The sequence below is a fragment of the Myotis davidii genome, unplaced genomic scaffold, assembly GCF_000327345.1.
Source record: "Myotis davidii unplaced genomic scaffold, ASM32734v1 scaffold292, whole genome shotgun sequence".
Lineage (NCBI taxonomy): Eukaryota > Metazoa > Chordata > Mammalia > Chiroptera > Vespertilionidae > Myotis > Myotis davidii.
In genome coordinates this window covers 2648864-2663565 of record NW_006285042.1, presented here as the reverse complement: position 1 = coordinate 2663565, position 14702 = coordinate 2648864, and the positions used below count along the sequence as shown (strand labels likewise).

Below are 14702 nucleotides of genomic sequence, written 5' to 3'. Positions count from 1 at the left end.
CTTGCGCCAGACTCTGATCAGCCCACCCCATTGCCACAGGTGGGACAATGGGGGCGGGGCTGGCCGCTCACTGTGATGTCCCCTGATTGGCACGCTGGTCGCATATAATAAAAGCATAATATGCAAATCAACTGAGTGGCAGTACGACCAGTCGGCGGGGGGTGGCGCCAGGCCAGCTGAGGCGCATGCCAGCAGGACCTCCCACCGAGGGAGGCCAGACTGCAGCTTAGGCCCGCTCTCCCCAGAGCAGGCCTAAGCTGTCAGTCAGACATCCCCTGAGGGCTCCTGGACTGTGAGAGGCTGCAGGCTGGGCTGAGAGACCCACCTGAGTGCATGAATTTTCATGCAGCGGGCTTCTAGTTTTAATATAATTATATTACACAGAATTATTTTCTCTTAGCATTTTGCATTTAGCTACATCTAATATTATCACATTTAAAGTCTCTCAAAAGCAATCAAAGAGAAGAGTATTTGAAACAAATGACAAAGCTCATTTTCAAATAAATAGAATAAAAGTTCAAATAAAACAATGATAATTTCTGATTATCAAAGATTTTCCTTAAATGGACAGTTGTGATGTTTAATACTGATTGAGTAAATACCATGCTTTTAGGTGGTGGTGGTTTATTTAAATAACATAATAAAAATCAGCATTTTGCTGTATCATCTATGTAATTAAAAACAATAACTTATTAGTTTCTTTTGTTTCAGGTCTGGTGTTAATATTTCTATTTGATACGTGATAATTATAACTATTGTTTGTTAGTGATAAATTGTAATATTTTATGACATAAAGAAAACTTAAAAATGGTATAATCAAAGGCTTTGATTGAAAAAAATATGGCTTATAATAAAACGTTTACAATGAATAACTGAGCAGGTAACATTTTAAAAATTAAAAGAGCTAATTAATGCTAACTATATATATGCAAATGTATATACATATATGTACTTATTCCACATAAATATATGCATAATGTAATTATATATGTGTACATATATAATTTTATATACATAATGTATATGCAATTTTTTGTTGCCAAACATATTCATAGAGCAATGCTTTAGAAAAAGAGTTAATAGGCCACAGACTTACCACAGCTTAGGTTACTTTCAGCTTTCAGAGCAAGGGTTGGGATATTCCAAAAGTCGTTTTGCCAGTCGACCACATTCCCTTTCACATTACAGCTGAGGTTGAAGAGGATTTGGGAACTCATGGAAAAATTCCAAAGTCGAAAGTTATAAATGTCTGCTTTTAGAGAGGCAATTCCATTTTGATTGGAGCCCAACAACAATTTCCCATTCCCAGAAATAACTTTATTAATGCTAGCATTGCATGGAACTATATTGTGCCATCTTCTGAAAGTTACACCAATATAACCAAAAGAATTATTCCAAACAATGCAGAACTGCTCAAAGCTTTCTGTGAAAACGTCTTCTTTATCCTTCATGGGAAACACACTGCTTAGTAAACATTTTGAGCCAGCTATAGCTAGAAAGTAGCCACTCTTGTCCTTTCCAAAACTGAGTAATTGTGTGAAGGATGCATTTGAGTAGGAGAAAGCCATCCATTCACTGTCTTCCTTGCCAATTCTAGTTGCTTCAAAACAGAGTGTAAAAGCACTGAGCTCCGGAATAGAGACACTTTTTGCAACAGACACCTGGTACACATCTGGTTTCGGGGGTAAAATGACCTTTTGATTCCTTAAGGACACAGCGACTAGGACAAAACATAATAACAGATAAAAGATGTTAACTTCAGATCCGGACTAATGAGAGATAAAATGTCTGATACACCCAACCACACCATTAATTGACTTTTTTGCCTATGGCTCTCCTCTTTTGCTGTTCATCTACCCTCTATCACCAACCCATTACCTTATACCAATATTAGTAATAGCAATAAAAAATCCCACCCATTTAAATTCTAATCATGGTTGGATATCACACTTAAATCTTTGAGGTAAAACCAGCCAAGTTAATAACAAGTATATTTCTTCATCCCTGAACTGAAAGAAAAAAATAATAATTAAAAAACTACTGGTTTCAAGAAAGCTCTATTAATATGTAAGACTTTTTAAAAAATGTTAGTTTTCAAATAATTTCTAAATATAATAACTAATAGTTCTATTTTTCATTAACAATTGCCTTTCTCCTCTTCAGACACCCCATATCCTACTCATGTCCCCCATCACAAAGGGATTTCAGGAATGAAGGAAAAGACACTGCCATTGAGGAGAGGGAGTCTAGTAACACAACAAGCAAAACAGTAATTTGAAGCACTATTTCCTTTACATTTGAGCTAGTTTGTGAGGAATAGTAAGGGGCAGTGGTTCAAAGGGCAGACAATGGAGCTCCCTATCCCAACCCTTCCACTGTGCTGTGTGCCCTTGGACAAGTTATTCACATTGTTCTACCCTTGCCTTTTTATCTGCAAAATGAAGGACCATGGCGCCTATTACACAGGTGGTCAATAGGAATTAATTAAGTTAATGTCTGCAAAGCACTAGGTCAGTGCCTGTGCCATATCAATCTATAGCTAGTACTGATTACTAATATAGATTACTTTTATGATATGCATAATAAATTCAAAATAACATAAATTAGCCTCGTCTTCCTGTGACATATGTGAAATGATGAAATAATACAATGTATTTAGCCCGATGCTAATATAATAGATACTATGAAACATCATCAACTGATTTGAGAGAGAAGCAGCTCTCCTAAAAAATACTGCTTAATACTGGTTTCAAATGATCACTACTTTGAATATACTTTAATATACACCAAGAATAGGTTGATGGTAAGAAACATCATTTTATATAAATATTTTAGTTAAAAATCCATGATGGAATTTAATAGAATTGTAGATGTTAGTCTACTTTTTAAATATAAAACAGTTCACAGGTCTATTTACTCAATGGGATCTTATGCAATATGAACCCAGTATTCTACATACGTTGTTAAAATCAAAAGGCTAGGAGCAAGCATGCCCATCAATATTTTATTAGTGGTTATGGCTGAGGGGGTATATCAATAGGTATTTTTAATTTTCTCCTTTCTATTTTCAAATTTCCTATAATATTTTATCATTTTAAAAACATTATTTGAAGAATTAAAGCATGTGTTTCAATTAACCACATATCTGTCAATTACAAACAGCAAATAACCTTGCCACCAAAAACACAATTTATAATGATGACTGATTTTCATTGTAGTGCCTTTCTTTTTTGTTTCTTTCCTTGATACATGATATCTACTTAAGAAGCTCAAGATAAAAAATAGTATAACTACATCTCACAGTTTTGAAGCTTGCATTCTTCTTAAGCAATGATGGGTTTTAGAAAGAACAGAATTATTTAAATATTAAGACATGCCAGAATCTGGGAAATGTATTTGACAAAAATGTATTTTCTTTTCTTCAATTGCCATGTTTCAAGAGGCTTTCCTCAGTTTATGTTGTTTATTAGCAGTAAGTAATAAATAGCTCTTTTAAAAATTTTAAATTCTACGCTAATTTTTATATTTATCCCCTAGCATAGTTCCTTAAAAGGCAACATCTTAAAAGCCTACAAGAAAATGATTTATAAATAGGAATGTTTTAAGCATTCAGTAGAGAGATGTTAAAATTACAGATTTTAATTATTAGCTGTGGAAAATCTACTGTCTTCCAAGCAGCCTTTATATGTTCTGCATGTAAACAATATAAAGGAATTCAGCTCTACGACAAGCAGATCTTTTTGGATATACTAGCTATCTACTGCTAATGAGAATACTCAGAGAATATTAACAACTTCCTGCCCTTACATTCTAATCCTAATCATTCACATCCACATAAAAGAGCATCAGTCTGGCTTCTGGTTCTGTGTTTACTGTAGAACGTGTTAAACGAAAGCAGGGGTTGGCACTGTCTTTGGTTTACATACCTCTGATGTAGCTGGCATTGAAACCTTTCTTCTGGATGCTAAAGTCACTTGAAAAGGACACAAGCATCTCATTTGCACTTGAGTTGAACGATAGGCCTTTGGCAGTTGCTCCACAAAATTTCTTCTGGCTCTCTCCATTATCAAGGGATAATGAGTCATAAATGCAATTGGGCGCTTCTTCAATGTCGAAGTCATTAAACATGATCTGAATGATATAGCCAGCAGGAGCTCGGAGGGTCCACATGCAATACTGGGCGTTAGGGTAGTCGTTAGGGTAGCATGGAGAAGTAAAGGTCCCAGAAGGGTTGGATAGCACAAGCCTGCAGTTGGCACATCCCCACACTGTTGGCCAGACAAAAAAGAGACAAGAGAGAAGGGCTAGGATCAGAGGCCGTACAATAATCCAAGAATACCACATGCTGGGGACAAACAGTAAACATTTTAAAAGACCCAAACATAATCATGAATATTAAAAGGGAAATAAAACCATCTCATGGGAAAAGAAGCAACAAAAATAAACCAATAAATATCAAAAAGTGAAAAGAAAAATACATATTCTAGAGCAATTATTCTTAAACTGGTATATGTGTGTGTGGCGGGGGGGAGGGGAGGCATGTACTCTGAGAATCTGATGAAAGCTATGGGAAATGTTTCTAGTAAAATGCACCTTTGGCCTAGTTTTTAGGATTGCACGAGGCCTCAGGAGACAATGACAGACTTCACAAAGCTTCACTGAGCGTAGGTAAGAATCTCTATTCTAGAGAGTAATTGAACTGGGTTCGAGGGGCTACAGAACCAGAAAGGTAGAACTCAATATTATAAACCATGGATATAAAGGAAGAGAAACACTTAGGAAGTAAATGTTTAAAAAGAAAGCAACCAGAGGTGGAATTGCTAGGTCATAAGGTAGTTCTATTTTTTAATTTTTTTGAGGATCCTCTATACTATTTCCCATAGTGGCTGTACCAATTTGCATTTCAACCAAAAGGCAGGTAGGGCACTCTGGTTCCCATCAATAGACGGTTGTATAAAGAAAATGCAGTGCACACATGCAGTGGAATATTACTCAGCCATAAGAAAGAACACTATCTTTCCATTTGCAACAACATGAATGGACTTAGAGGGTATTATGCTAAGTGAAATAAGTTAGACAGAGAAATATAAATACCACATGATTTCACTTATATGTGGAATCTAAAGAGAAAAATAAACAATACAGAAGCAAACTCACTGATATAGAGAATAAACTGAGGGTTGCCAGATGGGAGGGGATATAGGGCTCAGTGTAAAAGGTGAAGGGATTAAGAAGTACAAATCGGTAGTTACAGGGATGTAAGATACAGCAAAGGGAATATAGTTAATAATATTGTAATAACTATGTATGGTAAAAGGTGAGCACTAGAATTACTGGGTGTATCACTTCCTAAATTGTATCTCTACCCACTATGCTGTACACCTAAAACTAATATAATACTGAATGTCAACTGTAATTGAAAAAAAAGAAAAAAGAGAGAGAAAACATCCAATACAAAAAATAAACAGGTTATCTTCTGGCAGACTGTATTTTTTCTAGAATTCAAATAAATAGCATCACTTGTGTGAAATATTTATAGTTTTAAAAATAGTTTCATTTACCACAGTTTGTAATTATATACTTGTGTGATTATCTTATTTATGCATACATTCAGTAAATATTTATTGAGTGCCTGTTATATACCAGGCGCTATTGTAAATAGTATATACCAATGAACAGGAAAGAGGAAGTCTCTGAAGGATTATTACATATCATATCCGTTTTGGATCCAAAGGCAAACAAATACTATAATGACATGTGGTAAATGTAAAGCAATCAATTATTTCTCAATTATGATTTATCCAGGCTCTGGTTTCCAGGTAGAACCAGAAACCAAGGTCTACTGTTATCCCAATGCCTTTGCAATTAATATTCATACTAATTTTAAATATTTGCATAAATGTAGGCCATAATTCCATTTATCCAACATTCTGGATAAAGTAATTGCCATAAAACTGACACAGAAATTTTCAAACAATAAAGTACTTTCCACTGTGATAATGGAAATCACTCTAAATGACGTCCCTCCCTTTTTCACAGAATTGAGTAGAACGAAGATGCAATAGCTTTTCTTAAAAATGATAGTCATAACAAATATTATTCCCTATATTGTGATATATTCAAGGATGTATATGTTATGCTGCTTGAATTACCTTTTGCTTTTTTCTTTTCCCTGTAGCCACCTTGTGTCATGCACTGTTTTTTGTGTCATGCACTGTTTTTGTATCATGCACTGCCTTGCCAACTCTGCTCCCATCTATTCTTGCTAACTTGCCCTCTCTTAGCTCTGCCTCCCTAAATCTCCAACATGTTGTACAGGCCCAAAGACAGCCAGAAGAAAGTAATTTATGATCATCAAGTGATCTCCAAAGGCCTTCTCTCATCCATCCCTGGACCACAGAGCTCCTCTCCCTTGTAGCACTATTCAGAGCAGCGTGAGATTATTTGCCTACTGTCTGTCTCCTCCTGCTAGTCTCTAAATTCAACAAGCAGAAAGTATGTACTGTCATATTCACCATCTTACTCCTTATAGCATCCCTGACACATGGAAGACCTTTGATAAAACTGATAAAACTTATGAAAAAATAGTTTAAATGAATGGGGAAATGCCTAAATTAAAAATGACTTAATATATGAACCTAATTCAAACAAAGTCTAAATCTAAAAAAACAATAAAGGGTGTGTGAGCTCTGGAATATCTCTTTAGATGGGGCTTGGGGTTCAATTATTTCACCTCCAGCACGGGACCCAGATGACTGGACTTTTCTGATAAGGCTAGCTTCCTGTTACTGTACCTTAGGTTCAAGAGAAAGAAATAATTTAACACTAATATATCCAGTAATATGCACTGAAGATTAAAAAGAAAAGCAGCCCAGCCAGTATGGCTCAGTGGTTGAGTGTCAACCTATGACCCAGGAGATCACGGTTCGATTCCCAGTCAGGGCACAGGCCTAGGTTGCAGGCTGCCCAGTGGGGAGCATTCAGGAGGCAGAAGATCAATGGTTCCCTCTCATCATTGATGTTTCTATCTCTCTCTCCCTTTCCCTTCCTTTCTGGAATCAATAAAAATGTATTTAAAAAAAAGAAAAAGAAAGGAAAATAAGTTACTCTCTTTGAGTCATCCCAGCATGTATGCAGGCAGTATCATTTATCCAAAAAGAGATGCCATTTCATGTATCCAAGACCCAAGTAATATTCATGATATTCTTTATCATGACATATGATTCTTGCCAAATTCTTCCCTCAGAATTGAATGAAAGATACAAGAAAATTCAATTTGACTAAAAAACTGACTATATAATTTTGAACAAGTTCACCTTTCTGTGCCTCGGTTTCACCCACTTTATACAGGTGGTAGTAACAGCACCTGTCTCCTAGGGTTATTGGGAGGACTAGACGGGTTAATACTGTGAAGTTCTGGGAGCTGTACAGGAATAGTTAGCACTACATCGGTGTTGGCTATTATTCATCATTACTACAACACACAATATGTGCATCAATAACTTAAGAGAGGAAATAGCATCCCACCTTGCTAGCATCTCTTTTTCTCTGAGGCACTCAGTGGGATAAAAAAGAGAAAGAAGAAACACCCACAATGTCCATTTAAAAAAACAACAGTTAAAGCATTCGTTTCCGTGATTCTCATCTCCAGTAGCTAGACAGAATTTAGAGATAGTGCTACTAAATAATGATTATCTTAATTGGGTTAAATGTCAATTAAAGTAAACACATTATCTTTGCAGATCAATTCACATTAAGGGGCTCTCACATACATTACCTCATTTGATATCATAATAACCCTGAGAAATAGTTCCACCTCCATCTTCAAATGAAACAAATAAAGCTAATATAGATTACATAATTTGCCCAAAGTTACATATCAAATTCATAGCAGGACCAAGAGTCAAAACAGCTCTTCTGAAACTAAGTCTATCATCTTTCTAGGAGGGAATAAAAGGTGCCACTTTAAAAACACACAAAAGGGGTAAAGGGGTAAGCCCAAGTACCCTTTCAAGAGACAATATTTTTCAATGGGAAATTTCGTAAACATAGTACAATCACACCCAAATTAATATGTTTTAAGACGCCAATTTTGAAATATTTTTTAGTAAAGAATGTTAGACAATCTAAAACATTGTGCTTAGAATTTTCCCATTTGGAGGAATCAAATGTCACTACTAATTGATTCCTATACTATGAGCTAATTAAGAAATTAATTTGTTCTCTCTTAAAGGCAGGGCTACTACATCTCCTAAAAGATGGCTACTGAAGTACCCATTGAATGAAGCTGTGGGTAACCAAAGTTAATATATTTTCTAAAAACTACCCAACTCAAGTCCTGCTTCATTTGGTTCAGTTGTTTGGGGTTGTCCTGTGCACCAAAAGGTTGCAGGTTCAATTTCAGGTCAGGGCACATGACTGAATTGTAGGCTCAATCCCCGGTGGGGGGTGTGCAGGAGGCAACCAATTGATGTTTCACTGTTACATCCATGTCTGTCTGTCTGTCTGTCTCTCTCTCTCTCTCCCCCCCTCGACCTTCTTCTCTGTCTAAAAATCAATAAAAAATATTTTTAAAGACCTACCCAACTCAAACATCTGGTTCCAGATGTTCTAAAAAACAGATATAGTAACATTTATAATTTATAAAATCAAAGTTTTCAGGTAATTTAAACAAAACAAATTCCACCTTCAGTGCTTGCCTATGCTTGTGGATGTTTGACAATAATCTACTCATACATACTTTTACAAAATTTTATTTTTCAAAGGAACTCAAACCTAAAATAGAAAATCTCCCAGTCATGCCAAAGCCTATCTTAACTTATAAACATTTAAATATAGATTCCATAACCATTATCTTATGGGGTTTTTTTTTAATCTCAGAGATTTAAATTTCTACTCCACTCTTGATCCAAGTACTTCTCTGTAAATAAAATATGAAGCATTTTAAAATTTTACAAAAACAGGTGTTTCAGAACCCAGGAGCTAAGTCTAGAGACCAATTTTAGCTACTTTCAACACAGATCTGTAGATGGAATAATTGTTTTTCCTATACTGTGTTAAATGCTGAACAAGATGAATGCATTCAAATTAAATTTTGTTCTTTGGTTGAATTTCTGTGAAATTTTCACTAATGAATTTGTTGGACAAACTAGCCAGTGAAAATCATTTTCAGAAAATTTAGCTTAAGTTGCAGGCTCAGCTTGCATCTATTTGAAGTCCTTTTTTGAATGATCAGTGTGACTATATTTAATGCCAATGAATGAAAAGTCTGTTAGTTGCTTAAAACGGTTTAAAATATTTAGTAGCTTTGATGGTTTCTGAAGATTAAACCTAATGGCCAGCAGTTGATAATTCTAGGGCCAATTCTAATGCCTAAATCATTACAAAATCAGGACAGCCACACACCAACTCTCCAGATCAAGTAAAATGCTGCCAGATATAACTTCGCTAAAATGTAAAATAAAAATAAAACTTTAGATACTGGAATGTATTAAATGACTGATAATATACAGTACTGAACAACTTCATCAAAGTAAATTTAAACTTAAGTGATTTCTGGCCTACATGCAGATTATTTCAAGATGGCAAGGAATCTGGAGGCAACCTGGCTGTGAATTTGCAATTCACAACAAATCTGTGATTCTGCTAATGTGATAGACTTGGCAAGTATCCCACCCTCCCTTATGCCCCTTCCTCAAGCTTTGCACTCAAAAGTAGCATCTCCATGTTGGGAGGGTCGCTCCTAGACTAGGGCTACATCGGTCATTCCAATCTCCGGCTATGACTTTCAGCAGCCAAGCAAGGATATCAGTTTATTCCCAAAACTGGTTTCCCCAGAGTTAACCAGAAAATTGTTTGATTTCCCCCTGTAATGTTTCCAGCTCAAAATATTCTTTGGAAGCACCATGAATATAAGGCTACCACTTACTTCAATCACTTCAATAAAGCTTGATATAGCTAGAAAATGAACAAGAAGCTGAATTAAAGTTTCCTTGATGAGGCACCTTTAAGCTTGACACTTTTTCGAATCTCCAAAGAAATTCACATGCACCACACCCTCAAACACATTTCTATCTTCATAAGATTGTTAATGTTTAAACTTTGAGTCCTGTCTTTCCATAATCAGCTTAGCATGAGAACATTCCATACGTAAGGGCAAAGGTAATACTTTTGGAAGATCCAAACAAGTGAACTGTTGTAAATCCATCTGGAGTCAGCTTATTACATTGATATATAACCATTGCAAGGGGATTAAAAACACAAGCACATGTGCGGGCATATGCACCCACACCCACACACATTTTCATGGGAAACTTCCTTCTTAAGCAGTAAGTAGTTGAGTCTTTCTCCAGTATTTATAGAAGAGAAAATCTAAAGGCAATGCATAATTTAAAACAACCTTATCTGCCTGGTCTATCACTTACTCTACCTTCTGGTTAATATATTCAAGTCTCTTATCCCCTTCCATATTACTATACTGTAACCACTCCCACCCCCACCCCCCTCAAAAAAAAAATCCACTCTGTGTTAGCCCAGCCACGGATCTTCTTGCTGTCTCATGCATAGGCTTTTGAGCACTACTGAAAAGAATTAAAAAAAAATATTGGACATTATTTATACTAAAGAATTCACAAAGTATTGGGTATTATTATACTTAAAAGGCTTCCAATTTTATCTCACTCACCCTCGGCAACATTCAATGCTTCTGAACTTTCCATGATTCTTTACTCTCTACCTATAGTTCCTACCTCCTCCTTTTTCTCCTCCTGCCCTCACTCTGCCCTCTTTGAGAATCCCCACTACTCCACTTGTCCACTTGCTTTTCCAAGTCTGGCCCTTAGATCAACAGCAGCAGCAGCAGCAGCAGCAGCATCACCTGTTGGGAGCGTGGTCAGCATGCAAAAATCACCCAGACCTACTATTCAAAATCCGTATTTTAATAAGATTCTCTGGTGATTCATGAGCACATTAAAATCTGAGAAATGCTCCTTTAAATAACAACATACAACAGAAGCTATTCACAGTCTCCATGCACACACCTTTTCCCAAGCAGATGTGCTCTTCCCACATCTCCTGCAGTCATATTTCTATCATGACCTCTGGCTACCCAGTCAGATTCTCTCTTTGAGAATTTGTTGCTTTTGTGTGTGTGTTTATCAGTAATCTTCACCCGAGGATATTTTTCCATTGATTTTTAGAGAGAGTGGAAGAGAGAGGGAAAGACAGAAATATTGATGTGAGAGAAACACATCAATTGGTTGTCTCCTGCATGCACCCCAACCAGGGCCTGGGCCAGGGAGGAGCCTGCAACAGAGGTACATGTCCTTGACCAGAATTGAACCCGAGACCCTTAGGTCTTCAGGCTGACGCTCTATCCACTGAGCAAAACTAGCTAGGGCTCTCTTTGAGAATTTGAAGTCAGAAACAGATAATTTTCTCAGAGAATGGTGAACAATGGTATGGTGAAATTACATAAATTCAGAGGTGACAGATGCCTTGGCTACTTGCAAAGGGCATGGATGGGCAGACAACAAAAGAGGAAAGAGCAAGAGAAAAATGTACAGGACAGAGAGATGAGAAGAAACAGGACTTTGGGAAATGCAGACTTCAATTCTAGACATTTCACGACCAGTAATCAATAGGAGGAGCTGTTCTTTGTAGCTTGTCTTGGGAATCTATGACAAGAACTCTTACTACACCTGCCATGCCACTTCTTGACTTGATCCAGCTTTAGTGAGTTTCTGTTCCTTACAACCAGGTATGCTTCAAGCTCATAATTTTGGGGGCTCTACTCACTCTTTAGTGCTCTCTCTACACTCATTCTCTCTGGGTGATTTCATTTAAACCCAGGCCTTCATTATGTCCAAATACTGATGACATACATGTTCTACTGAGCACCACACCCACACTTGTGAATGTCAACTCGACATCTCCACTTGGATGTCCCATAGATCCGCAATTCAAATATCAGTCCTCAAGTAATTTGTTTTTATACACTTCACAGTTGTTAGTAGTATGAGAATCATCCAAGCTGGAACTCTGAATAGCCTTTCTCTCTTCCTTCTCCAACAACATTTCAAACAGTTTCTCAAGGGTTATGATACTTATTTTCTTCATGGTTATGTAATTTATTTCCTCATCTCATTACCATGGCCACTTAGTTTAAGGTTCTCATCTTTTCTCTCTTGGACAAAAAGCTCAGTAACTAGTCTCCCTAGTAGTCTTGTTACCTCCAACCCAACCTCCACATCACTACAAGAAACATCTATGAAAATGAAAATGAAAATCTACAGGTATGTTTTCTGTAACTCAAAATCTGCTCTGGGATCCAAAAAGACAAGCTCCTTTGAATAACACATACAGTACTCCATATCTGCCTCTTCACACCATCTCTTACCATCCCCACATGCATTCACTCAATACATACTTATTAAGCATCTATGTGCCTGACACTGCAATGGGTGTTGGGAATATAGTCATGGAGAAGATATAATCTCTGACTTTAAGGAATGTATAGGTTAGTGCAAATACAGATACAAAAGTAGTGATAATATAATGTGAAAATTGCTAGATAGAACAGATAGATGAGTATGATAATATAGGTTTAGATTCCATAGAAATGGTACCATTTCTAACAGATGAGAAAAAAACTGGAACCTGAAAATGCAGCATAAAAGTGGGCCAATAAAAAGGGAAGGCAGAGGAGAAAAATATAAGAGTGTTCTGGGCAGTAGCATCAGCAGATGCAGGTGAGAGAGATCACAGATTGTTTAAACAACTTAAGAGTTCAATTTAGTTGAAGCATAGTGTGCAAAGTGGGGAAAAATAAGAGATAAAAATTAGGTCCTTGCAGGATTTTGCAAACCATGATAAAGAAAACAAAAACACATTAAGAGCAATAGTGAAAGTAAAAGGTTTTAATTATGGGAAAGCAAAATAATCAAATTTGTGTTTAGCACAGATATTTTTATAACTCTCACCCTTTTACACATAAACAACACAAAACTACCACTGAACAAAGGCCCTTGCAGCCTAACTCAAAGGACTTCAATGATGACAAAAGAAAGACAAAAGACAGCAAGCCACCATGATAGCTTGTTTGTGGAAAGCAAATAGCTGTCAGGGGTGGGAAGATTAATCTACAAGCACTCGCTGAAGCAAAGCCTAACTGTTGATGGTAAAACATAAAAGCAGCAAAGTGACCAACCTAGAGTTGATTGAAGATCTATCTTACTTTGATCTTACATGTTTTACTACCCTAAAAAAAAAATGAGGAAACTATAAAAAACACTCACCTAGTGTTCATGCCACTTGAGAATGTCACAGAAAATCTTTCTATATGGATCATCTAGGCAACATTGCAGAATAAAATTTGTTTTTGTTGCCATTAACTAGGAAAATATTGTTAAATATCACCAACATAAGAGAAGATTGTCTTAGCCCAGTAAAAGCTAATTATAGTTCTAATACCCATGAAGGTAATGATGTAATTACTGACTAAATAGTGCATTTTAGTGCACTAACTTTTTGAGCACATGAGCTATCCATATAAAGTATAGGCTGTACTTGGCTTACGGTAAGATGCTAAAAAATACTAGTTTTTAGGGGGAAAACTGGAGGTATCTATAATACTATCAATAAAAAAATATATTTAAAAACATTAGTTCTTAGTGATGTGATTATGATTTTTATTTAATAGCAGAGCATGTTAGTCATATTTCAGTTTGTTCATTCACTCATCCATTCATTTATTCATTCAATTTTCTGGGCCCCTACTTCCATTCATTTTCAGTTTTCTTTTAGCTGTCTTCACCTATGGTTACCAGAGGGTGAGGAGGGGAGGTATGAGTAAAACAAATTTGAAAAGTCAGTCAAGGCTATTGGTTCCAATTTATTCCATGTTATGTGGTACAGGTGAAGAACCTGAAATTAATAGCTAGAACAAGTTTTGGTTTTAAAAACTTGCCCTCCCAATAGGTTGGGAGAATATATTGGAAAGAAGATGGCAGTAGCAGGATAAGTGTGCATCTTAGCTCAAATTTTCCAAATAAGCCTTTAATTTGAGGGTAATAAAAACCCACTCAGGTTTGTACACAGAAATGGAAGCAGTTTAAATAGTCAAAGTTTGGAGTACAGCAAATTATAGATGCAACTGGCATAATTTTGTCCCTTTAAGGAATGCTTTTTTTATGTTAACATCATAGTAATAAGAAATGACTGATGTAAAATTTCCATAATATAGGTTTAAAAAATAAAAATATTTTCTCAGTAAAACTTTCCATAATATAAACAGCTTGTTAAAATATATTGTCCAGTTGCCTTAAGTTTATTCATTGCTAGAATTACTTTACTTTTCAAAATATTTACATAATGTTAAAATCATATAATGTTAAAATATGTACGTTTGCACATAGATCTCAAGTATATTACTGATATTACTATATGAAAGCGAGAGAGATTGTCTTAAGTTTTTTGCAGCAAACTCTAAAATTGAAATTTAAAAAGATTTATTCTATACTAACGCTTTTCTATCTAAGTCACATAACCTAGTTTGTAAAGAATATTTTTGTTGGGGAGAAACTAAGATGGCGGCATAGATAAACACCGGGAAATTGCTGCCTCCCACAACAACTGAATAATACTTCAAAAACACAAAACGGACATCATCCAGAACTACAGGAAGGCTGGCTGAGTGTAAATTC

At 36.0% G+C, this 14702-nt stretch overlaps 1 protein-coding gene across 1 annotated transcript in view; it reads right to left on the bottom strand.

The window, feature by feature from the left end:
* ADGRG6 (adhesion G protein-coupled receptor G6) overlaps positions 1-14702 on the bottom strand; it is a 133192-nt gene that overhangs the window by 62309 nt on the left and 56181 nt on the right. The window contains exons 3-4 of the mRNA XM_006755376.2: positions 3927-4268; positions 1097-1720 (exon numbers count right to left, since the gene is read on the bottom strand). Coding sequence (XP_006755439.1) covers positions 1097-1720; positions 3927-4268 — 966 coding nt within the window. The remainder of the gene's footprint in view (positions 1-1096; positions 1721-3926; positions 4269-14702) is intronic.